We start from the raw sequence: 27,319 nt of genomic DNA, 5'->3' as shown, positions 1-27,319 counted from the left end.
CTACATGTTGGTCCTCGGCAGATCCCTGCCTGTGGTTGTTCATGACTTGAAAGAGTCAGGGACTGGTAGAAGAGTGTGTGTGTGCGATACTGGCTGCTTGTGAAGAATGGACAACTTGAAGTAGCAATGAAAAGTAAGTGTTTTAAGTCAGTAGTAAAATGAAACGCTAGCTAGCTAGTAGGACTGCATGATAAATCATTTTGTGAGTGTGATTTAGATCTCGTGACAATGATTCTGCCGTGTTTGGATTACAGGGAGATGCCTTAAATCAAACCAAGCGCTCCCTTTTCCTCGTTAAGATGCGTAAACCAATAGCGGGAATGCGTTACATCACATGATGAGCTGTAGACAGGAAGAGAAGACTTTGGCAGGAAAAGTCCACAGTTACATAAAACACCATAACTAATGATAAGTAATAAGGCATGATGTGTTTATGTCATCTCCAGTTAACTGAAATGATTATCTTATCCCAAACTTAACCAAAGAGCTTTTATTGTCTAAACATGCAGGCCTCAGAGAACAAGTACCGGTGTTTGGTGTCAAAGTCCTGTGCTTTCTACACCTCCCATCCTCCCCGGTCACCTCCCAACAACGTTCCAAGAACATATCATCTTCCTGCAAGTAACATTTTCACCGAACATAATCCTGGAGGTGATTACGTTTCCTCAAAATGTAACTGGCAAAGAAATCTGTGGTACAGTATATAATCATAATTTCTAGGAAACAGGGTGGTGGTCTATAAATCCCCTGTCCAGTAATGGCAAATGCCACAAAGCAATCTTTAAAAGTCCTGAGCTTAGAACAGAAGCTCTAACTTTATGTGTGAGCTTCTGACTTTATGTCAACAAGGCATTATGCTGGCATTTCCAAAATGAGTTGGGTTCAAAAGGGCTGTGGAGAGGGGCTGTCTCATAGTAGGGGTCATATCTGGTTGTAAAAGCAGAGGCAGATATTTTTCAACCAAAGCTGATGCAAGCTTGTAGTTTCAAGGAGAGAGGAAATACACATAATGTATTCCATCTCCATTAATAAACACAGGGAGCTCTGGAGGGAAGCATTAAGGTGAGTGTTTTTGCTAATATCCATTTTGACTAACTTTAAAGTCCCGCTTTAAGAAAATGCCTCTGCTCATAAAGGAAAACCTCTATTATAATTCCAATTAAGGAGCACAAAGGGAGCTTGGAGTGCTGCATAATTCGTGTCCATCAAGTTCTGAAATGCTTCGAGGTCTTCTCATTTAGTCTTTGTCTGTGAAATGAGCCTGCGATGCCAAATCCTATACCCTCATATTTCAGAGAGGAATATAAAATGATGTGTCAACACTGGGCACATGGACAGGTTTTTACCACTATAATGGAAGCGATGGGAAAAATAATAGAGAATATTCAAGCAAGTTTATCTGAGCTTGTAGCCATTACTTGACTTGATATATTAAGCATTTTAAATCATATTGGTTTTTACTTATCAATCTTACGGAGGTAAATGTCAAATGTTGATGCATGCATAAAATATTAAGGCCTTTATAATCTCCTGCACATTTAATGTTGAAGTAATGAAGAATGATGAAAGATGCTGTATTTTCCTTTCCTGTCATAAAAAAAGTGAGAGTAGAACAGAAACCTGTCTAAACTGTGTAACACATGCAGATGAGTTTTAACCCTCGCAGGCAGACTTACAGTAAATGTTCATCTAAATTCAAGTGATTTGAGAAGGTTGCAGGTTTTACAGGACCAGGGGCTTTGAAGGAAAATAAACACTAGTAGGTTTGATTTAGTAAAAATGCAATTTATTTTTTATAATTGTGTGGTAGGTTGACTCTGAGCGGCCAGGAATGGAGGAGACAGACTTGAAAAAGACATCAGGTTTTCTCAAATCAGTCATTTATTTTAAACAAGTGCCAGCAAAGCACACATGCCAAACAAAATCACTAAACAAACTAAATGGTTTAACTTCACATAACTGAAGAAAACTCAACTCAAAATAACTCAATGCAACTTACAGGCACGTGCACACCACTACACTTAGACTGCCATACTACCAGCTGCTCCACCTCAGCTGATTAAGTAGCTCCTGGTACCAATCAACCCTATGACATCCTTGATGACATCAGAGAGCGTACGAAATGAGGAAGTGATTAACCTAGTAAATACAATCAAACATTTAACACACAGATTGAGGCATTAGGAAACATACATGACTTAGCCTAGGGACAAGTGGAGTGTTCTCACACTAAACACTGCTTTACAATTAGTATATTCTGCTAAATAAACAGAAACAAGAAAAATTCCATTGTATACCTTTAAAAAGACACTGGTTCATGTTTGTCTGCAATGCTGCAAATAAAACAACATTCACAGAACTTGGTCATAAAGGAATGGAGCTGAAATCTCTTTGATATTAGCCCTTGTCAGATGTATTTCACTTTGACTTCTTTGATAATGTCAAATCAAAGCAAGGTCCTGACTTATTCAAAGCAACTTCTGGGGAATCCTGGCAGAATATAGAATCGTAGATTACTTTCTTAAACCACAGAGTCAGACTGTAGAGGTGTGAAGGGGAGAGAACCTGGAGTAAATTGCTGGCTTGTTGAGATTTTCCTCTTGTGTCACCCTGTATAAGATGGGGTGATGTGAATATTAATACACTTTCTTGCTCTAAAATAAAAGCTGCAAGTCTAGGTGAATCTATGAAGATCCTTTATGCTATACCAAAGCCCAGAAATACCAGGGTGTCAGTGATTTATTGCTGACTTTATCTAGACATTACTATTATGTTAAGACTTTATACACAGACACAGAGAGAAGCAATTGCTGCAACATATGAATATAACACACTTGCCTCAGCATGAATAAGAGTGAACCTGGCAAGCAGCAACACAAACCATTTGCTCTGAATGATTTTACTTGTACCATGAAATTTTAAAAAGATTAACAACTAAGACATGTTGCTATAAAAGTGATTAAATGTGTGATAAACCTTCTGCTTTATGGACACTGTTTTCCTGCACTGGGCCAGCATCTCTAAGCTCCACACACCTGTGGACAAGACACAAAACTGCACTAAACACACTTGAATAAACAGAGCTGTATTATGATTCTGGCTTTAGGACTGACTGAGACATCACTGCGCCACTGAGACAACTCACATTTCACTCCCCTCAGTCACCTGATGGCATGGCAGTGGACAGAGCAACTTATAAAGCAAGCCGGATTTCATTTTCTTTTACTATTCAATCTGCTCTCCTTAAATGAGGAACAGCCCTGTCAGTGATTGCTAACCTAGTCAAAAGAAGCATGAGCAAACATCAGGGAGAATCAACAGAGGAGAATTGATCTGTGGGAAAGGCTGGGGGATTACTTTCACCTTAAGCTGGTTAAGATCAATGTGTACATAAATCGCATGGGTGTGAAACCGTTTCAATTATTCAACACTCGGTGCGGCTCCTGGACAAGGCTGGCAGGAGCTATGTGCTGCCTTATGTCAACACTTGGTGGGGGCTGCATCGTGACACGAGTTTGAGGTGTGTTTTTAAGATTGCATTTTCTCACCCATGTGTCAAAGCATAAAAGATGATGGCAGCTTGCTCCTGATTCCTTCCTATAGTAAAACTATTAATGGTGAAACATACGTGGTATTTCATAAAGGAGGCTTAAACAAACTGCACTTATTGTGAAAACCCTGACTTGACAAACAAACTAATTCAGGCTTAAGCTGTTCCACAAACATAATTTAGAGCTAATGTGACTGGTCAAATTAAAGCCTGGTTTAAACAGTCCAGATGATTGCACTTTAATGTCTTTAAAACACAGGCCTGCGACATCAAATGCAGAGTACAGAAACACTAATTAACACTGAGAATGTAATGAGGGGACCAGCTGTGATGATTATGGCCACAGAGATGCAAATATCCAGAATCCATCAATGTAGAATAATAATATAATAAGACTAAGAGTCGGTAGTCATGCTAGTGACTGCTGGTACAGCAGCCCTTTGCGCTAAATGCTGTTAGCATGCTAACACACTTACAGTACAGTGACAATGTTAACATTATGATGTTCAGCGGGTCTGATGTTTACCATGTTCAACATTTTAGTTGAGCATGTTAGCATGCTTCTGTCTGCCCGTGCTCACAAAATGCAGGCACAGCTGAGGCTGATGGGAATCTCATTAGCATTTGGTCATAAAACTAAGTACTGGACACTGTTAACATTTGACTTGATGATGGTGCTGGAGGAACATTTAGGGGATTATCAAAGTTATCACTATTCATCCTGAGATGACCGTGAATGTTTGTATCAATTTTGTCCCAATCCATCCAATAGCTACTGACACTTAAAACCATATGCCAATCTTGTGGTGGTGCAAGCTGAAAAGTCAGGGGTCCAAAAAGATTATTAGGATTCATTTTCAGGAAACCATGACTGATTGTACCAGATCTTGCCAATCCAAGATATTTTTGTCTGGATAAAAATTAAGGGGAAAACAACAACAAAACCTCTGCTATAACAAAGACAAAAACGATAGCAGCAGCATGTTGCACAGACTCTGACATAACTGATTAACTCCTACCTGCTGGATTCTGCTTTTTGGTCAGTTTGATCTATTATCTTGTCAAGCTGAGTCCAAGTCCAGTCAATAAATACTATTTATACAATTGTATTATATTAATACAATAAAAAGATGTTTTATTTTGTGATATGCTGATGATATTTATGACATTTTTATTAATAATTTATATATTTATTATTATTCTTTTGTAGCACTTACCTTTTTTAACCAGTTTGCACCACATTACCAGGACAAATTCCTTCTACAGTGTTGTATGTGAAAACCTACTTGGCAATAAGCCTCTTTATGATTCTGCTATATGTTATGTTGAAGGGTTACACAGAAAGAACTTTAGAAGATTTACTCCATTTTATTCTTGTAGTAAAATTCTAACACTTGTTAAGCCTGAAAAATATATGACCAGCTCCAGGTTGTGCATAAAGAATAGGGTTTAAATGGTATTTTAGTTGAATACCAGAATAAACCTGCATTAACTGATAATCCGATGTTATGAAATTCTATACCCCTGTATTGCACAGGCTGTCCATGCTTTTACTTAAGAAAGCCAAGTGACATTTTTCTGGCAGCTGTGTACACTACTGTCCTTTACAACTGAGGAATAAAAGTCAAAGAAACTAATGATCACAAAATCCACTGAGAGGTGGAGGAGAAAAAAACAGCTTAATATTAGAAGCAAGTGTGTTTGTCTCTAAAGGGTGCTCAATTTTTAGTAACATTTTGCTAAGCCAGGTGTTTGTGTACCTCATACTGAGTGATGATCCCATATGTCTGCTCTGGTTCTCCCCACTTCAGGATGATCTTCTCCTCATAAGCACTACCCTGAACGGACTCCAGAGGAACAGCCCCTGGCACTGGGAGAAATGATCACAAACATATTCTCAAAACTGGTGGCAGAGTCAAGGGAGAAACCAATTCACAAAGAAGTGTATACAGCAGGATTTCCTTGATACATATTTAGTGATACTTTTTGTATCTGCTGTTTAAAATGTTGCCAATAAAAGTTGGATGAAAGTAGTTCTACTTAGCTTTGATTTACCTAGCCCAGCACATCATGCTGATGTGCATAAAACAATCAATAAAAGAGCTTTTCACACACATACAGAGCACAAATGACCATGAGCCAAAGTCAAACACATTAATAGGAATGTGTGAGATTATCTGAAGCCACTGTCACTAAAAACACAGCATGAAACATTTTTATAGAAAATTTTGAACATTTGCCACACAGGCAAAAATGTGCTGCAAAGAAAGGTGAACTAGTAACCCCATGGGAATAGTGGGGATCTTAATCTTTCTGTAATATTTACTTGTAGTGAGATACTGCTAGAGAGGTCTGGTCCTATAACCCCTCATGTGAATTGCTTTCACTCTGTCAGTGAAACAGAATGATGTGGATGTTTTTTTCAAGATTTATCTTCAAGAATGCATCTACAGCTACACCCAGCGTGTACACTTTTCCCCATGGGACCCTAAACACACAGATCCACAGAAACAAACAGCAGTCAGATAGTGAGAAACAGTTGCCACTTTCAAGTTTCCAGCCAGAGATATCTGAGCCAGACATGACAAGACTCTCTTTTTGTCAGCTGAGCCTGTTTGTTATTTGGCGGCTGGGGTTTCTTCAGACTTCTATAGAGTTCATTTCCTGTCTGCTGAGGCAATACCAAAGAGGTTTCATCTTTGAAGGTGGTGAAACAATTATACAACACAGGGGTTTATTGTGTGACTCTTGTGCTCTCCTGAAAGATTATTGGAAAATCCCAAACTTGTCCTTAGTATAAGCTGTTTATGATCTGGTGAGAATTATCCACTTAAAAATCTAAATGTTACAGCTTTAATAATAAGCTTTTTCTGCTGTAGGTTGAGCATTTTAGGCTTATTTCTCTTCTAAACTGTCAAGCAAATTACATATTGTCCTACTGAATTTTAGGTTACATTTTATTTAAACCTCTTTCACTTATAAGCGGACTAAGCGTTGTTCAAAAATGTTTTTTAATAAAACATTTTTGAAAATGGATATTTATGCTTACAACCATGTTATAATGTGTTATAAAGCATTTAATTGTATCTTAAATATGCTAAATAGCAGGGGATTAAAATAAAGTAAACATTATGACAGAAAACAATTTTCCATAATTTTAGATTTTCAATAGTGAAGAGTAGTTTTAGTTTACTTGCATTTGATGCAGGGGCAGATCCAGAAAATTTTGGACAGGGTGGCCAAGTTGGGGCAGAGGCACAGAGAGGGGTGGCACATTTGAAATACATGTAAAAAGTACATTAAACCCCTAGTTCTAAGAAATATAATAAGAATAAAACTGGCAGAGGTGGCAAAAGGAATGGGCAATCAGACCAGTGCCACCCCTGGTCACCCCTCGGCTCTGCCCATGATTAGATGGTTGAGTTTGACTTTATTTGCTCTCCATAAGAGCAGATCATTAATACTTTGTGTCATACTTCTCAGAGCTGTGCAAGAAGCAACCCTGGATCACACTTACCATCTTCATCAGTCTGAACTTCCAGTTCGGTGCTCTCCTTGACCCCCTCTGGGTTGCGCAGCACCAACTTGACACTGAGGTTGGTAAAGGGGGTCAAATTGTGGATGGTGTGCTGAGGATCACGGCTCTGGGTGTCATAACACACCTCCTCCCGGGTCTCCTCCTTGCCAGCCACTCTGGAGCGGTATTGGACGGTCAGGTTGTAGCTGTGGCAGCGGGTCACATTGTAGCCCAGAGGCTCCCAGCGCACTGTCACTTGCTTGGATTGGATATCCACTACTTCCAGCCTTTGTGGGCCGTGCATGGGCTCTGGCGGGATGGACAGAGAGAAAGGAGTGTGAGCATACATCAAGATAATCAATTAGGCAATACAAAATGGCAGGTAGTGCAAGACAGTCTCCATAAAATCAAGCAGATTACTGAGGTCTATGCGAGGGCACAGAGACAGCAGCGTTCCTTTTGGGTAAGAAAAAAAAACTACTACTACCACCAACATTTTCAAAACACTTAAGACCCGGGCAATAACCAATACTTCAACTGTTTGAAGTTCATATTTCTAGAAGATATTTTAACATTTCAAAGACACAGCCTGTCACTGAGCATTGCTACATTCCATCACCATTGCTAGCTCAGATTCACAGCAGCTGCACACATCAAGACCCCACAGGTCTGTTGGTGGAAACCCTCAGCAGCAGGTGTATCATCCCTTCAGAGCGTGCCATTCCTCTGCTCCTTCAACTTTTTCCTCCCTCTTTCCCATCTCACCCAGTGGCGGTCAGCTATTAGCACCACACTGATACAGAGACAGCCATCCTGTCAATCCAGCCAGGACATGACCCCCACTGCCATCCTATCACCTCTAATCACATACACTCTGTGTCTCGTTGCCCTTTCTCTTCTACTTTCTAAATTTTCTATCTCCTTCCATCCATCTCCACTCTCTCCATCTCTTTTCTTATTCATTCACTTTCTCTATTTCCTCTCTGTCCATCTCTTTTTCTGTGGCTCTCCCATTTCTATTTCCCACTCTTGCTCTCTTTCTCCTCATCGCCTCTCTCTGCTTTCCCCATCTATTCTCCCCTTCTTGCTCTCCCTCTCCTTTCCTATGGGAGGAAAGCAGCCCGAGCACAAGGTAATGGGATCAATTTCCATTCCAGGTTAAATTCGCAGTCCATTTCTCTGGAATTTAACACTTTACCACCTATTAGGAAGAGCCAGGGCTCAATTTCTCTGTTCCCCAGGAGACACAGTCTAGCAACCCAGAGGCAGCCGCGCCAGCCATGTTTAACATTCTGGAGGAGCATCGGGGGGAGACCGGACTGGAGCTCCAGCATGCTGTTCATTTCTACAGACTGTGGACATGACATGATGACAAACATGCAAGAATCTGCAGACAACACTGATGCCCCTAAATGTTTCTTTTTGTTATGCTCTGACTGTGTGTCCAGTGGATACCTATTGAAATATATTGTCCAAGCTTTATTGAGAATCTTTTCAAAATAGCTTACAGGAATATGAGACAAAGTTCTTTGCAGTGCTGCAGAAAAGCTACAAGACAAATGGATGGTTTCCAGGGAATGAGGCTGTGACATATGACATGAGAGATTTTTGTACAAGTGAGGATTGATAATGCAAGAAGAAATACAATGAAAGGGAGAGAGTAAAAACAGTACCTGCTAGTTGAATGAAAGGCTGAACACTTTAAGATTTTACAAGGGGAAACAACGGATGTGATCTATCCCGTGCTTTCATAGAGCAGATAAAATAGCATTAGAAGGGCCCGAAGGCAGCAGAGCAAGAGCTGTTGCAGACAGATGGGGAAAGGAAAATCAATGTGTAGCATACAGTACATGCAGCATACAGAAAGGGCTTCAAATGATCAAGTATGTCTGCGACATAGAACAACATCTTTTCGAAAGTTAAGAAATAACTTCTGTTCAAGAAGGATTAGCCAGCATAGCTCTATACAGACTGAAACAAATTCACTGACTGAGCATGTACAGCATGCCAGCTTTTGCTAAAATTTAAACAATAGCTGATAAAAATACACAATTTTTTGGCTGGCTGAGAGGTTAGATCGAGGTTACAGCCTGAATAAAACTGCCTAATATTCTTCTAGAAAACTTTCTCTGAAATGCTTTGTTGGAGTACTCCTTTAAATTTATGAGTCATCTTAGATAAAGGGTCTCCTAGCAGCACTGACCTCCAATAATGTTACATTTTGAAGAAATGTTAATATTTGGTGGAGACTGGTATGTAAGACTACTTTCAAAGGGATTATCTGTAAAGTCAAATATTCAACGGAGGTGCTAACAGACAATAAGCACTGTAAACCAGCTCCGCTGTGTTAGCAAGCGATGTGGATAAATGGAATAATTGACAAAGTGGTCCACTATTTAAAACAAATGCGATGTAACTGTGAGGAACTTGCAATGGAAAACAGGCATCTCCAAACTGGCTGTAACGTTGGGAAAGCCATCCAGAAAATAGGATGTTAAACCCCTTTATTTGTGGAACTATCTGTTGGCCGCACCCAGTGAGCAACGGTTACACTAAAAGCACAGAGAATTGCAGGGTGGCCAGGCATAGAAATCAAATTAAACCAGATGCTCTCAAAGTGACAAATGCACCAAAGTGTGAATCTCAAGCAGAAATGTACAAGCAGCTAGGAGGGAAGGCTCATTTCTGGAGCATTTGAGGAGTGTGTCAAACTTTGTGGAACATTATAAATAATATCCACTGCACCTTAATTCTGACCAATGGAAATATGCCAACTAGAATTGGAAGTACTTGTGGATAATATAAATTTGGGAAGAACCAAACAAAGCCAAATAAAGAAGAAGAAATTGGATTTAGTCATGTGGTAAAAACATTAGCCAGATATTTTGGCTAGTATGCTAACAGTAAAGGCAGATAAAGGGAGATCGGCCATTTAGTAAACACTTTTTAACACAATTCTATAGCCTCAGCTGGGTTTTGCTGGGAAAAGGCTAATCGTGTGCTGCCCCATTGGCTCCCTGTGGTGCAAATGCCAGCTGTCTGAGTGAGACAGTAAAACATGAGTATCTGTGGCGCACGTTAAATCACAACTTGTACCTCATGACTCAGAATGACATCATCTCTTTGCATGAACAACAAGGTGCCTCATCCACTTCAGATCCAGGTCATGGTTGACTTTGAAGAAAGAGGAAAGAGAAAAAGAAAACACACCCTTTACCTCCTCCTCTGCCTACTTAATCTGAAATGAATGGGTCCGGCTGAAGGGCTGATATCCTTTATAAATCCTGTCGTGCATAGATGGTGGCTATACAGCCATTTTCAAATAGGCCCATAGGCCCAGGAATGACAGCTCATGAGATGAGCCTATTACCCCAGTCTACTGTGACTGCTAGTTTAGTTTTATTGACTGAGCAGTAAGAGGCTCAGAGTGAAATGCACAAGCACAAATCACAACAAGGAACAACAGGACTATCTCTTGAAATTCAAACTTTTTTTTCTACTATTCTCACAAGCTATCATACACCGAGGGCAACACTGGGGTGAAAGTACTGAAAATATGACTTCAATATCTCTCCAGTATGACAGATATTTCTAGTGGAATAGAGTTATAATAATGGCTATGAGAGCGTCTCTTGGAGCGGGAATTAGTGAGGTCTATCTTATGCCAGGCCACACAGAATGAGCTCGAGTGAGAGCCAGATTGGTATTCCAAGCGGAGGACAAATTATCACCTGCCCCACACTCGCTGATGTAATTGAATAATTTGAATTTGACATTTACATAGAACTATTAGTGATTTTTGGTCATTACAGTGTGACATTTAAATAATGATTTTAGAAATTATCAGCACATTATTGCCTCTTGTTAATTTGAATGGGCCCTGCGTACACACCACTGCAGCAGAAGTGATATGATTTCCCAAAACATGAAACAAAAACAACAAATAACCACATGCTGCAACTGTCTGTCCTAGAGGGGGCTTCAAATGGTGCACTTAGCCCATGGGTAGGGCGAGACATTAGTCCTGGATGAAATGAAACAAATTGGGCATGTCCGAAGCACAGCCACTTTATTTCCGAGACAACTGTGTGATGTGTGTGTGAGGGGGCAGTGTGTTTGAGCGTGTTGTTGGTCTTATGCGAAGAAAAGGAGCGTCCATAAGCATGAACAGAAGCACACAGCTAGTTCTACAGCATTTGGATAGCTATATGTATAAAATGATTTACTTATCAGATCTTCCCCAGGCTTCGCAGTGTACGACTCATTCAGAAAGCAACGATCTTTATCAGATCCACATCGATTATGAGCAGAAAAGGCTGGTTCTGGCATAGACTTCTATCTCCCTGCTCAGCAAACAGAACCAGGAGGGGGAAGAAAAGACTACTTCCCCAATGATTAGAAACCCCCAGAAAGTCAATGTGGCTCCTGAGTCCAGTCACTATCTCATCAAGATGAAAAGGGGCTCAGGTTGAGGAGGAGGGAGCCTTTTCTGTTCAGAGATGAAAAAAGAGAAATGCCTCGACATTCACAGGATGGCATGCAGACTGTCAGATTCCTTGCCGGAGAATGTCAGCCGGGACTTGTCACACACACACAGGCGCCTTCGACGAAGACAGTACCAAAACAACATGACAACGGTGAAGATTAAATCCTGGTCGGAGGGCTATTTTCATGTAAAGTGTTCCATTCTAGGCAGCCAGGCCTGATATTGCCATCACTTATCTCTCCATTGCTGTGTGTTATTCACTCTGTTCTGTTTGAGCTGAGCGGGCTGGGAGGCAAGCACATTTGTTTGCTGCTTTCTATTACATCTCAGTGATAGCACACAGGCCATTGAGGTAATGACATGGGTTTTACACTTAGGAAATCATTTTCATATCCCGCAGAAGCAAGCCATAATGATAGCTTTTGATAACCGACAATCAAAGCTCCATCACCCTCCTAGAGTGCTCCTCTATACAATCCTCTGGAGGAAGAGAAAGATGGGGGGGGGGTTAAGAGGGAGAGATGGAGGGAGTCAATGTGTGGGTGGATGGATGTGTTGGTGGGACTGAAAGAGGAAGGTTAAAACAGAGGAGGGAGGGTGGAGGTGCCAAGGTTTTTGTTACCATCAAAAGCAACAAGTCAAACCCGGCCTTGGGGTTGACACGTGTACACATGTTATAATTGATAGCACTTTAAAGGCACTGTACTCATGTTCACCCTCTACACCTGTTACAAAGTCAGAGGCAAATGCACACGTGCTCAGGACACACACAAAGAGAGGCACTTTGCTCATACCTCGGGGGTGTGGATAATAAGAAGGATTTATTGAATGATGGTGGTTGCCCCTCACTCCATCAAGTCCTTCTTTATAGGCCCCATGATAAATGGGCCTGCCATGATGTGTGAGGATGAGGGGTAGAGGGGCCTACTACATGCTAGATTGAATTGAAACTACAGAATGAGCCCTGGCACCGGACCGGACCGGGCTGCCACCTTGTCTGATGAACCCCCCAAAGCTGTAGAGGTGGAGATGAATGGGTGAATACCTTCCCTCTCACAGAAGGGACAGCAAAAGTGTCCCTTCTGTGTGCATTCATGATGAGCCCACTGCTCATCATGAATGCATCCACTACTATGCTGGATAATCCACGTACACTGTTCATTGTATGAAACCAGTAATGCCATTAATTAATAACAGTTATGTCCATTATATTTTGCAACATACTGGGAAGTGCTGTAATTTAAGGTCCACTAAAGAGAAAAAGGTTTCTACACTTTATCACAGCAGTAGCATTTAGTGGGGTGAAGATGAAGTAGGATCCTGCAGAGTACAAAACTGAAGCACTGGAGATGCTGCTGTGACTGCTGACCAGAGCAGGAATAAATTAATGGTTAAATGGGCAGGTGTAAATGTCAGGGGGTGGTCTTTGCTATCACTGACAAGTCAGAGAAATTAAAAGAAAACAACTGGAAAGCGTCTCCCAGGGATTAACAGGTGAAGGGAAGTGAGCCCGCTGACCAGATACAAACAAATGGACAGCCGGCCGATGGGAAGAGCAGAGGCAGCAGGGGTGGAGCTGGTTAAATCAATCTTTCATTTCATTTCCACCAATATGCTGTGTGGTGATTGGGGTCAGAGTGACAGGTAGAATGACCCCCTTCTTTTCCACCTGCCTTAACACATACACGTGCCTACACACCCATCTCTACTCTCAGATGAAAGTGCCTGTGGTTGGTACTTACAAAGGGGAAGAACACAAGCCCTCATTTACTGACAGGGATGCAATCTGTACAGGAGCAGTAGGAGGTTACCAAGGTGATTCTTCAACTTCAGTACTCCCCAGATGGCCTGTGTGGCATTGTCATTAGTTGCCAAAAACCTGCATGTGTCGCACTGAACTCGGGGTGTTACCCAGAGTGTAAATCAAATTGAAGCGCTTGACTTTGTGAAACGGTTGCTGCATTTTCTGAGCCACCTACTTAGGAGATATATGAGATCTAAGATCTAGCTATCTAGGTAGGGGAATACAGGGAATAAATCATAGCCTTCCTGACATTCTTGTCCTTTAGTTGATGCAGAAATGTTCCTCAGTTAAGAGTTATACAACCAGACTGAACGAGCGCTTCCTGGATGCCTAGGAAGGGGAATGAGGCATCTATAATTCAGTAAAAGGATGGAGAAAATCTGTGACAAAAATTACAGCAGATAGACCATGAATAATTAAACACAGAGAACAGAAACATTTAAAGACCTTGAGAAGCATTTCAGTTCACATTTAAAAACAGCAGGGAAAAAAAAGCTCATGCCAAGCCCGATTTAACTACTGCTATTTATCATTCTCTTGAGGTTTAAGAGTTGAGGATACAAACAACCTCAATGATAATTTGCTTGTGAGGAGCTGAAGAGGCAACTCGACAGTAAGAAGAAACTAAGTTCTTGAGGCTGTCACCAAAGTGTCGTTTGTGCACATCTGTTCTCAGTCTCAATTCCTTCATGTTTGGGGGATAGATAGATGGCATGATGGAGATGAGGGAAACAATAACAATAATAAAACCGCTATAAATGCAGAGTTTCTTGCTCGCTCTCTCTATCTCTCTCTCTCCTTTTCAACAGCGGTTGTTTGAAGACATGTCCTTGAGAAGAACACAATTTGCTTTTCGTGAAGCCAATATCATAGAACACAATTCCCCATTCTGCTTCCAACTGCCTGTGATAAAAAGACTTTTATTGTGGTCCTCCTATAACCTTCCTGCACACCACAAACTCAATCTGTCCTGTTTTCTCTGACTGACAAAAGAACACAAATTCAATGGGCTTCAAACCAAGTCTTTTTTATTTGCCTTGCCACAGACATTATATAAACCCTATAGGTCACATGACTGCCAGCTATTGTGGGTGACAAATCAGACCAATGTTATCTGAGATGGTGAGGTGAAGTGGCTTTCTATTCATGCCTCAAGGCAACAATAGCATTAATTAGATACATCAAACCTTGCAAACAATTTCCTTTTCGACCCAGAGAGACAGATCGGCTCAATCTCAGCCTAATAAAAAGGCAACCATTATAAAGGGTTAGACCTCACTGAGGCAATTTGGCCTGTAGACATGCATGAAGCTATAGAGGGGGAAAGTAGCAGTTATAGCTGACAGATCATGATTCTCCCTTTGTTAATAAAAGGTTAAGGCTTGGTGATACAAGAATTGGTGAGGTGAAATATACCGACTCAACTGTGACTGGAAATAATGTAAGCTGATGGCGCTAACCTGATTATCAGGCTAACAATAGCATCCTATAACTTGAACACACCTTTTTAGCAAACATAAGTTGTCACCTTGTCTCTCTGTCCTGCAGCATTCTCTTAGTCTTTAAGTAGATCATTTCAGTATTCATAACAGGATATAAACAATCGATTCCTCCAGATGGAAAGGCCCATCACAGCCTTGCTTTCACAGCATTTTGATATCGCTGCTTTGCAAGTTCAACAAATTGATATTTGACCTGTGAATTGAACAGAGCAAGCCAGAGCTTGCACCAACATTAGGCACTTCAGTGATGAAAAGAATATTCAGTGACTCTCAGTGGTGCTGAACCATAACGGTCTTCATGTCAGGTCATTACATTTTACTGTCTTTCAATATGAATTCTTTCTTTAGAAAAAGAGACGGGAAGGGATTGAAAGAGATGCACTTTTGACTTTGACTGCTGAACAATAGCAGAAAAGAATAATAATATTAACTTACGCAAATTAATCTTACCGTTATTTGTGACTTTATACGATTTAAAAGAGAAAAAGGTAGAAGGTAAATCCTTCAGTGAATGGCATTAACAAACAGTTAGCTGTACAGCTTACAGAATTCTTATTACAGTATGACCATTATGCCAAAAAGAGTCATGTTTTTCTAGAGTTTATGTGTGATTCAGACTTAATCTCAGGCAGTGATGGTATTCTTCAAGTCGCTGCAGAAATGTAATGAGACAAATCAAGTGATTCTACCACTACTACCTTTTCCATGATGCCAGACACTGGTGTCGTTCTTATTTGCATAAAAACAGACCTGGTCTTTCACAAATTAACCAGGATGCTAAATGCAAATAACCAGCCTTGGTTGCGGGCAAACAGAATTGTGGAGCTCCTCCCTGCTTTCCCCTGTTATAAACAAATGTTTAAGTGAGGGCTGATCCATGATTAATGCTGATTCCCTTGTGTTTAATATCACTCAGTGCAACAGAATGGCAAAGTAAAAACAAACAGATGAGACTACTCCCACATGGCACTGGAGCGCAGATGGAGACAACTTATAGATGGAGATGTGGAGTTGGCAGAGGCTGGAGTCTGAGCAGGTGTTTGGACCCAGCATGGACATCATGTAATGCCATTTTTAAAGTGCCTGAGAGCCAACAGAACAGCGAAGGCCATAGGTGGAGATGCACCACACAGGACAAGCTGTTCTTCTACCAAGGAAGCTAATATAAAATGATCTCTTCTGCATTGAAAACAAGTGCTGTTTGTAAAAACACAGCATGTACGTACCACGGTGACTGATTTAAATGTTAAAGTGACAAAACTAACAGTCATCAGTGAATGTGGATGTTGAAAATAACATGTTCCATGTGTGTGCCAGAAGGTGTAGCCTTGCTGCAACAAAACCACATTCAAAATGTGTCTGTAATTGTCTTATCCCAAAGCAGGTTATGATGTGAAGATTGAAAAGCTCTGACAAGTACTTTTCCATTCAGGTCTGAAGTACAGTTCAGACTGCAGAGGAGTAGTTGTTTAAGGCTTGCCTATCTGCCTGCCTAGTGTGGGCTGGAAATGGTTTCTCTGTGTGAGATGATCTCTCAATAGTCTTGCTGAAATGCAGGGCACCCTGTTGTGATCCCAGGGCACCACCTGATAGTACAGTGTCTTCCTTTAAGAGGCGCTTACCAAGCGTGCAGGACACTAAAGTGGTAAACAACTTCACACAGACAAATTTTCAAGGTGGCCATAGTTACCAAATGCTTTTCTCTTTTAACTCAAACATGTTTGGGAAGTAATTTTGGCCAGCAGGAAAATAACAAATTGCAACAAGTTGTGAAATTTGACATTGACAGTCCAAAGCCTCCATGAGGCTATGCAAAAGCAAAATGTTGTTGGAATCATTCTGCAAACCCTTGAACCACACAGATAACTCCCTGAAGCAATCTCAGAACCTTGGATAAGACATTCTTTTGATGTTCACTAGGAAAGCAAAGCAAGTGCTTCATGGGAAAAAAAATCTTTCAAGGCTGTCTCTTCCTTTCTCCTGATTCTGAAATAAATTGGTGGCATCCTTGCATGATACATTCCCCATTTTTCAGAAAATTGAATTAAAACATCCTTTGTCATCAGAAACATTGCTCATTTTGTAAACTGACCAAGGAATGGCCATGAATAATTATGAGGCAGTGCTCTAAAGTGGCCACAGATTTTCATTAACGCCTCGAGACAGCAGTGTAAGGAGAGGGGGGGAGCAGGTCTCTAGGCCTGTCTGTATCAACAGTGATGTATCACACAGCCCTGTGAGTCTTAACCATTCAATTAGGAGCTCTGCTGAGGCGCAGCCTGTCAGTGGAAAAGACCAGCAGAGAGCTGGACAAGATCAAGAGCTGCTTCCTCAAACACACTTCAGGAGCTGAGGCCATCAATCTCCCCGACTGAGACCGGTGGGGTGACCAAGGGGCAGAACCCCCACAGAAGCCAGGCCTGGCTTGGAAACCTGCACAGGTAGGGCCATTCATCCCTATCAGCCAGACAAAAAGGAATAAACTCATGACCTTCACAGTGGGGAGATGGGGTTACACCCTGGGCAGGGAGGGGACAAAAATCTCATTTTCACAAGCATTTCGCTGGACACCAAACAGCATTAGCCTGGGAAACTGCTGAGGCTAGGTTTGTTTTGTTCCCAGAGTTGGCATCCTAGTACAGCATGGGTATTTAGCTGGTTAATGTTGTGAGAAGGGCAATTTGTGCGATATCATCAGGCATTCTCCAAGTGTTTATGTACAGTACACGTTTGAGTTTGAATGCCCACAATATAGCAACAGCATAATAATCCAAATTTAAAGTGCCACTCTGCTTCACACATTATATCAGTCTGTGTTGCTGATGGATTAAGAAGCTTGCAGGGCCACTGGAATGAGAATTAAGCTAAATAAATAAGTAGTTATGAAGTTAACCATGTGGCAGGGCAGTTTGCAGCTCTATGTCTGGAGCCAACTATCAATCATATCAATTACTGTGACACACAGCTGTTCCAAATTGCAAGGGGAGTTGAAAGAGTTTACTTAACTTGTTATTATCCCATTGGTTCACAGGTGTTATCAGTTTATCTGTTATACATAAATTCTAAAACTATGAGAAGCACTAATTGTTCCAGGTGCTCACTGTAGAATACATCATTTAGACAATATGCCAAAAATCCTAATGAAGATCTACTGTATAGGTGGAAACAATAAAAACACAAGGGCTTTGTCTATTACAGAAAAATAATTAGCTAAGTAAACTGACAATGATAAATGCTGGACAATTATGAGCTGTAGTTTTTTGCGTCACATGCAATGTAGCTTTAGAGAAAACACACTGGAGTTTTTCCAGCACTGGAGCCCTGATAGCTACTTAGTGCATGCAAAGGGTAATTTGTTAAAATAGGAACCTTTGTGATTTGAAATGTTTTGTTGGTAAAAGTAAACTAGAGTGGTACAAACTCAAATACCACAAGCCTATAGCAATAGCAATAAAATATCTTTAAAAAAGCTGAATAAAAAAATTACTCGAACCGCTTTGACCACCCCTTTTTATATGACTGCTGTAGATTTCTGTTTCTCTTTCTCATTTATTCAAGTGGGGCGGTTTTGTCCTCTGTTGTATCAGACAAAGCACTGACAATGAAAGCGACCCTCATTTTTTCAGCTGTTAGCTGTGTCAGCTGTAACACAGATGTAATCTATTTCTGCAGATGAGAAGCACCTAATGGAACTACACCGTATCTCACTCACAAACCTTTGTTAGGCCAATTAAACATGCAATTTCAGCAACAATGTTGTCAAGTAGTGGCAAAGAAAACACTGGGATTTTAACAGTTGCAACCCCTTTTTTTAAATAGCAGTAATATTTTTCTTTGTGCCCGTCACATTTCACTACCTCCATGCTCAATGCTACCAGTGTGTTGATATAGTAACCCTAAGTCACACAGATTCAGTACTCTTACTGTTTGCATTATGTAGATGCCCTTGATTTCATTAGTTTCTAACAGAAGCTTCCCCCACAGTGCTGGCAAGTTCCTTTGTTAGAAAAGATAGAATCAATGTTGCATAAGTTTATATGCTCTCCACAGACCATGACAACTAAACTTTCAATATGTACACAAGTGCTGGTCCTACTTAAAAAAACAATCTGCCCTTGCTTTACATTTCTGATGTGAAAAGGAATGGTCATGGTACTTCCTACTGTATCTAATTCACTTTCAAAGCTCTCTTTGTGATATTTAGATTGGCTAGGACTTTGTATGTATTTATCAACAGTGTATGACCATTTATAAACCCATAACATGAGCTATGAAAGGGAACCTATGAATTTTAAGTTGTCCATGTGACATTGTAAACCAATTTCTCTCAAAAATACAGGTGATCTGTCAGTAAAGGTAATTTTGGTCTCACCAGCGCACTTGGTCCTGGCCCTCAAAGGAGGTCCAGGGGCTCCAGTGCCTCCCTCCAGAGGTCTGGTCAGCAGAACACTGATCTCATACTCCGTGTCTGGGTCCAGGTGGCCAATCTTGTGTGTGGTCTTGTCTACAGGCTGCAGGTCGTACATGGTGCCCGACACTGTGCGGTACTCCACCTCCCGGTCAATGATTGGGCCGTCCCCATTGATGGAGTTGGCATTCAGCTGGATCCAAAGATAGGTGGCGCCAACGGCAGTCAGCTGGGGTGGTGCAATAGGCACTGGGGGCTCTAGGGAAACAAAAAGATTTTGATGGATCTTAGATTATCACATTGTGATACTGAAAAGTGGAAAGACTTCACAAAACAGAAAACAAACAAATTTCAATTAGTGTGAAAAGCAGTGATGTTCTCACAAAATAACTTAAAATATGAGGTTTATCAATTACCCACTTTGTTTAAAGTGTTACACATCTCTTTTCATCTGTACATATATCATTGTTTACCTATCTGTGGAGGAGAAATTCAAATTAATTAAAGCTGTTGCAGTTCGTCCTGCTGTCCACTTTCGACACAAAACGAGCAGCAGGAGTTGTGCATGCTCATGAACTATCCTCTCGTTTTTAGGAAGAGGCTCTCTGGTTTTATCATTCTGAAATATGATGGGTGCAAAGCTAATCTAGAGGTACCCGAGATTAAACATTAAATGGCTGGAAATGAGCAAAACAAGCAGCCATGGCCATTTTAAGAATTACCACATGACAATCAATAGTTCCAGCTTGGTGAATGCAATATCTCCATTACCCTGACTGAGTCCCGTAATTACACACATTTTGAAAGTGACGGCAACTTCTAGCAGAGGTTTAAACAAAGTCGCCTAGACCTTGGCAAATGCTGAACAATACGCTGATTTAATTTCAAAAGCCACTGGTAACTGACAACTGCTGTAGTTATTATCTCCCTCTCGTCTAAATCAGGAGCTGGTTTAATCTCTCAATCTGTGGTCTTTTTATCATTTTGTAATTTTATTTAAAAATTATTGACATGAAAGTCGAAAAAAAAACTCCAAAGTATGTTAATTACATTAACCCTTCCTACTTTTACAATGCAATTTTGTCTCTTACAGGTGTGCATATTATAACAACCATGTGATCTGAAGTGCAGTTAAAGAGACCTATTCAACGTGGTAAGGAAAAGTAGAACACTTTCACTTTAAGTACCAGTTAGTGAAATTACTTAAAGTATCAATGTAATAAATACTCAATATAGAAAAATGGCCCATTAATATTACTAATGGATTAACATGATTTCAGGTTGCAGCTCATTAAGGTGAAGTTAATTTTATACCCTCTAGTTTAAAACCATGCATCATACTGCAGACTAAAATCTACAATACTTCACTGTAAACTCTGGTGGGGGACAAGTGAATTTATAAATGTTACACTTCTGCTGTTCTAAAGCAGGGAAATAGAAAACAAAAACTTTATTTTAGAGACAAATGACTGCACTTGTTTGAGCAGTTTTATCCTTATTTAATACTGTCAAAATAACTAAAGTGGCAACAGAGAAAGAGTTTTTTTAATATCAGACTTTCAACACTTGCACATTCAGTAGGGTCAACAGTGCAAGGCTGGCTTCATCTGTGCAACACCTTCAATGTGTCTGTCTGGATTTGAAAAATATCCTCAAGTTCTTCTTCAGTAACACATTATTTATCAAACTAATGTAGCGCTCAATGACAACCTTGAAGATGACCTTTTTCATGTTATGTCACCATTCTTTATCTAATCTTGCTATAACTTTTGCCATTTCTGGTTTATTGATGCTTCTCAAAATGTTACGACAAATTATTTCAACTGTGGGATATTTTCAGAACTGTAATATTATACAGTACAACTTCATGGAAAATTATTGATTCTTTGTGTTCACTGTTGCCAAGTCACCTGATCATTTCTGAACATGCAGTCACCTCTAATCATTTCAGTAACACAAAGATTTATTAAGAACCACCTGTTTGTTCAACTCAATATTGAAATTCGATGTCAGACACCAACTACTGTAGGTTCAAGAAAATGTTTAAAAATAAGGTACTGAACAAGTACATAAAGTACATAAACTTAGTGTTACACGTAGGGATATTACATGCAACATGGCTTTGTTAGTTTCTTTATTTGTTGGTTTTTTGTTGTTGTTGGTCTGAATATGTGTCTGTGCTCATATGTTAATCTAGTCTGATTATGAGGTGGAAAATGTAATGATTAGTTAAAGAGGTGGCTATATTATATTATAATATTATACAAACTTTGGCTTCATCCTGCTCCTTTTTGGTCTTATTTAGGGGTATGTTAAATATTAAGTTACATCAGTGCTTATCTACCGTTTAAGGTGGAAATGATGAATATACAGTAAGATGAATGGTCAATTTAATGTGGCGATTGAAATAAATTAAAAAGAAAAAGAAAGAAAGTTATCATTTAAGTAAAAGGACAACAACCCTGACTCCAGGTGCTAAAAAAAATTTAAAACTGCCATTGCAACCAAAGAGCTATGACACTCTGCTCAGGCACTGCTTAGGAATCTACCCTTGTCACGTACTACAACTGCTACATCCCTGAGGCCATGGTGAGCAGCTCTAGTGAGGACACACATGTAACAGAATAATGCCATTAGCTCCCTGGCTGCTTCTCATGGAGCTGTCATGGTGAGGGAGAAGTCACAAGGCACATTAGGAGCAGGCCGAGGTGTCTACTTCCTCAACAGATGGTTACCCCATGGTGACCTCCAACGCAGGTCCGTAAACTGCCACTAATCTGAGCTTCCTGTGTTGCTGTGAAACATCACCTAAAGTGAACCAGCTAATCCAGCAGGTCTTCTCCTGGACTTATACACAGTGCTGGAGCCAGACAGGACAATAAGGTGATCCAAAATCGGGATTCACCCACAGGCTTGTTTTGATGGTTTTTAATGGTCTCTCCTTATGTCTTAAAAGGGCTTTAACTGAGTTAAGTGGCAATATGCTCAGATTGATCTAAACCACAGACAACAAGGCTTGTGCTGTAGTATCATCCCTTATAGTATTGTGGTATATCAAAAATATTGCTACTGCAATTCAGTTTGACATTTGCAATACTTTATAACATCAAATGAAACTAAAGTGTATAAAATGGGTTTCCCTATGCAAGCTTCGGGAAACAGAAAAGTCATTTTTTTAGTTGCTGGTTTTTATCTTTTATAGAAAAGCAGATGTAAGTACAATTAAAAGGCCAACTACCTAATTAAAAGATCTTTGAAATAGGAATCTGAGGGGAAAAAAAAACTTTTTTACTAAAAAAAACTGAGCCCTAACTCTAAAAGAGGCGAGTGTCATGTAAGTTGTTTGCAGATTTTATTGGCACATCTGCCACTGTACTCATTCTATGATCACACCTCAATGCACAGGACCAAATGAAACTGAAAAATATGAGCAAGTTTCTGGCTGCTGACTCAGTCATGACACAGTGTTGAAACTTGACAATGTAATACAAAATCTAGCCAGATAAAATTTACTAAAGTTGTGACACTAGATTTTATGATTATCTGGTTTTCTCTGGTATTATGTTATATGATTACCTGTAACAACATCAGAATGTAGAATACAAATCTCAAAGGCATCAAGGAAGAGCAGTCATCCATTCAATCTTTTTTCTCTGCAGAGAACATACTACTTTTTATGTGCTGCAATACCACTGCTGCCATTCAGTCTTATTTTTGCTGTTGGTGCTTGAGACCATTTCTGCAACAGTACGACTAAGCAGCATGCTGTGTTATAGCAATAAGCATTTCATCTGACTTTGAAATAATACTGCTTCACAAAAGCAACTGCAGCATATGTTGATGAAATAATTCCTGTAGGTAGAGTAATCCTCTATTCAACAGCCATGGGAGATGTGCTGAAAACAACGGATTACTGGTGTGAAATACACTCAAGTGCTGCAACACTTCAGGATATTAACGACTCAATTCCCCATTGTTTAAGCGAGGCAGCTTCGCAGCAGTGGGGCCATAGAAGGGGCTCTGAACTAAGCTCCGAGCTGGCTGGAGATGGGGGACCGTGTGGAGATGGCAGAGGAGGCCATACGCAGGGGTCAGTGAGCAGCTGTTGTCAGGATGTTGACCAGACAGGCGAACGGCCTGGCAACAGCTGCATCCTCCTCTACCACAGCACCTGCCCGCCTGCCAAAACGCAATCACGTAAATGCAAACTCATACACATGCAATGATGCACACAGACACACAGGCATGGACTGGGCCCCAATAGCAAATAACAAAGGCATTAAAAATCAGCAGTGGAAGAAGTACTCACATTCTTTACTTAAGTAAATGTAGAAATAATACAGTGTAAAAATATTCTGTTACAAGTAAAAGTGGCATCATTTGAGTCCCTCCCCAGTGACTAATTAATTAATCGACTAATTGTTTCAGTGCAAAACATACAGAAATTGAACATAATTGTAGGCATGCACACACACCCTTTTCCACCTTTTGCCATTCACTGCAATGAGTGCATTAATAAAAGCTGCCACTCTGCTTTGTTGTTAGATTAGTTAGACCTGACTGTTTATAAATCCTTCTTTCGTTTGCTCATTATATCCACTGAGCCTCTCTTGTTAAGATGCAAGAGGTCCTCATTACGTTGTGCATTCTCCTAATTGGGCTGCTGTGAGTAAAGAATTGATCTGCTGCTGATATGACAAGAGGTGGCCCCAGGAAAATGACAAACCTGACTGGCCAGCTTCGATTTTTGGTGGCTTTTCTCATTAGTGCTGATATGGCCGAGTTAGTAGCACGGACCAGAATACTATGTTGGAGCTGAGCAGATGCTTTTTGGACTCCAGGTGATTCCAACCACGCCAAGAAAAGAGCCAGCACTTGGACAGGGAGTAACTATCCCTCGTTCAGGACCACTGGCTGCACTACAGGAGAGCCCATCACAAGGGGGGGGGGCACAGAAAAGAGGCTGCACGGGGCCAATCTGTATGGTGTTCGGGAAACACATGCAGCGCACTTCCACATAGGCATGTAAATCTGACTGAATACTGGCATGAAAGGCAGAAATGATTATCTGGGATAATCAAGCATTCATTCTCTTCATGTTGGAAGAAAAAGGCAGTGTATGGTAATGAGGGATGGGGAGAGAGCCGGTGTGACTGTAGCAGGCTCATAATCCACAGAATCACTCTGCGTTCACTCACTCCTCCAAAAACGAGTCATGAACGCAGTGAATACACATTTAAGGAGGATTTACAACTCAGAGGCATTGCAAGGAGGGTTAAGCACTTGTTTTATGACTGGTATGATAAGAGGAGATATCAGCTTTTTTATGTATGACATATCCGTGAAAACGCCTCTTTTTTTCCTTCGATGAGTTGGCTTATGTTGGAGCCAGTGAGGTGCGAAATCTCTGCAGAATTTAAAGTGGGACACATTAAAAGATCTGATAAATGCCTAAATCTAGAAAATTACTATATTTTAAATATTTATGACAAAAGCACTTTACATTTAACTGGCTTGTCTTGTATAAAAATATATCTAGTAACAAGCTGAAGGCAGTGATCAGCAAAAATATTGCTGCCTAGCAAGTATCTGTAAGTGCGACGACGTGCGAGTGATTGTGTTGCTGAATTTATTCACGTGTGTGGTTCTGGGTGCTTCGAGTGTGTCAGTAAATTTTCTTTGACTACACCACTGAACCCCACTGATACACTCAGGCAAAGAGACTTTATCTCCCTCTTCACTCTGCTGTGTCTGGACCTGGCCATTCTCGCATGATTGACAGACCTCGATCTGGACAGCCAGGATTAAACCTATCAATCACATAAAGCTTGGAGACAAAAAAAAAAAAAAAAAAGAATTGGGGCAGTAAATTCAATTGAGAGCACAGGGAGAAAATTGAGGTGAAGAAATATAGAAGGCCATTACCGGGTTGTAGGGCTGTAGGAAAGTGAGGCCTTGCAGGATTTAGTTTCAGACAACTCCATAAATTCATATCAAATGACTGTGGGAGCAAAGCATCAGAGAGGTTACTGTAAACCTGGTGCCTCTTCCCTGTGTGATCTTTTAGGTGGAACTGTGTGCAGTCAAGGACAGCCTTTACGGGGGAAGCATTAAAATCCTCTGGATAACAAATCAACATAAAAAGCTAGTGTTTTCGGTATCGCCTTAGAGGACGTTTTCATCTATGAGCTTGCAGCCCCATGAACATCCTGTTTTATCTCCTCTCCGCTTTGCTATATGCATGGAGGTCATGTGAATGGAACACATGCCTGCTGCCTGTGCTGTGTTCATTCACACAGGCTGCGTTTATGTGTTTTCATGCTTTGGGACCGGTACTCACGTTTTATGGTTAGTTCCCCATAATTGGACACTCCAACTCCTTTGTCTGAGTGAACAATGCAGCGGTAGCGGCCCGAGTCGCCCTTGGTTGTGTTCTCCACATCGAAAGTACCTATGAAACGCCGGTTGTTCCACGGTTTAGTGGCTTTCATCGGGGCCTCCCGTCCACTGATGCCCTGTGTGGAACAAGACAAATATACAAGTGAAGCTCCAAAATGGAAAGGTTTAATAAGCAAAGTGGCCTGACCCAGTGTGTTTCCGAAACTCAGCTTGAGAGTACTCGTCTGTTCTTGTGTATGTTTGTTTGTGTCCTATCAGTCCCATCGGTGGCTGATAGTAAGAATACATTCATAACACACACACACACACAGACTCATACACACAGTCACGCAGTGGGCTCTCCCCAGCTGTCACCCCTCACAGCAGGCAGATGGGAGACATTTGTTCATTAGAAATATTTCTTCATTACTGTCATCGGGGGAGTTCACTTAATGTTTGTTTTCCAGCTCCTGTGCTAATGAGGACGTGTTTGTTAAAATGATGGAGTACCTGGCAGAAGACCTTTACCCAGCGTCATGCTCCTACTGATCACACGTGTGACAGTGTGCTCAGCAGCAGAGATGGTGGGGTTATGTCTGCCAGATGCACTACCTTCGCTGCTCAGAACAAGGTCAATTCAAAACTGCTGCACAGCTCAGCTGAGCCGGATATAGTATGCGGTGCCCACAGAGCCAGCATCTATATAGGTTAAGACCATACTGCGGTGATCTGAAACAACTGTAATCCCCTGCCTGGTGAGCAGGTGAAATCTCAAACACAAGGGCAGAATATAGCAGTGTGTGAATGTTTAGCTTGAATTCGTCAAATGGTCCTGGCCCAAAGAATCATGGGTGATTCTGTGATTTTGATAAATAACTGATACTTTAACATGTATATTGCTTGTTACTTGTTTGACTTTACAGAAGCTGGTTGCTACCGTCTTACGTGATTTCATTTTGATAAAATGTTGATTTGGGAAACAATCTCTTTGATCTTATGTGTTTATCATGATTGACTGGACAGTCTACTACACTAAAGAACACAAGGAACAACAACAGTAGAGCTACTGACTCCAGATAAGAAGATTACATATTCACAGGTCTGTTCAGGAAGATGCATTCATGTCCAAAGGGTCCAAGTTCAACACTCTGATCTTGTCTCTGATATATGGTTTAAGGAAAGAGGTAAAATAAAAAAACCTGCTCTCACCTGAAGCCAGAGGCGGAAGTTGTCCCTTTTACGCCCATTGACGGTGCAGTGGAAAGATGCCGTCTGTCCAGCGTTGACCTCCACTCCTTTTATAGTCAGGAAGTGAGGTGTGTTCACTGGGAAAATGGGCAACTATTTATCAGGCAGGACTAAAGAAGCTGAATATTACATGCTGAGATGCAGAAGTTCACTTCTCTAAGGTGGGTTTGAATTTTATGAGAATTAATTAAACAGAACTAGATGCATGAGGACTATACTAATTTATGTTGCTGTGTCCTCAAATTTTGTGGTTACCTGCATAACTCTTGTGCCAAGATTTGTATGTAAAACTGGAAAACTGCAAGAAGCAGCCTTGAATTGATAATGCATTTTATTTCACTATCCAATGCCCCTCAGTCCTGAAGGCCAGTATCGTTTTGTAAGGAACATTTCACCTAAAACTTTCAAATGAGACGCCGAAGGCTG

The 27,319-nt window shown here is 40.8% G+C and overlaps 1 protein-coding gene across 13 annotated transcripts in view; it reads right to left on the bottom strand.

Annotated features, from left to right (window-relative positions):
- The window catches only part of LOC109955347 (protein tyrosine phosphatase receptor type M), a 156,961-nt gene that overhangs the window by 71,391 nt on the left and 58,251 nt on the right, over positions 1 to 27,319 (bottom strand). For all 13 annotated transcript variants that reach the window (XR_002274253.1, XM_020591426.1, XM_020591425.1 and 10 more), the window contains exons 5-9: positions 26,855 to 26,970; positions 25,608 to 25,782; positions 19,232 to 19,525; positions 7,068 to 7,376; positions 5,311 to 5,420 (exon numbers count right to left, since the gene is read on the bottom strand). Coding sequence is in view for 12 of the 13 variants with exons in the window: in XM_020591426.1 (XP_020447082.1) it covers positions 5,311 to 5,420; positions 7,068 to 7,376; positions 19,232 to 19,525; positions 25,608 to 25,782; positions 26,855 to 26,970 (1,004 nt within the window). In the remaining variant the exon portion in view is untranslated. The remainder of the gene's footprint in view (positions 1 to 5,310; positions 5,421 to 7,067; positions 7,377 to 19,231; positions 19,526 to 25,607; positions 25,783 to 26,854; positions 26,971 to 27,319) is intronic.

The sequence above is a fragment of the Monopterus albus genome, unplaced genomic scaffold (genome assembly GCF_001952655.1).
Source record: "Monopterus albus unplaced genomic scaffold, M_albus_1.0 scaffold14.1, whole genome shotgun sequence".
Classification (NCBI taxonomy): Eukaryota; Metazoa; Chordata; class Actinopteri; order Synbranchiformes; family Synbranchidae; genus Monopterus; species Monopterus albus.
Note: the sequence above shows the minus strand (reverse complement) of the source record. Positions and strands in the feature narration are given on the sequence as shown.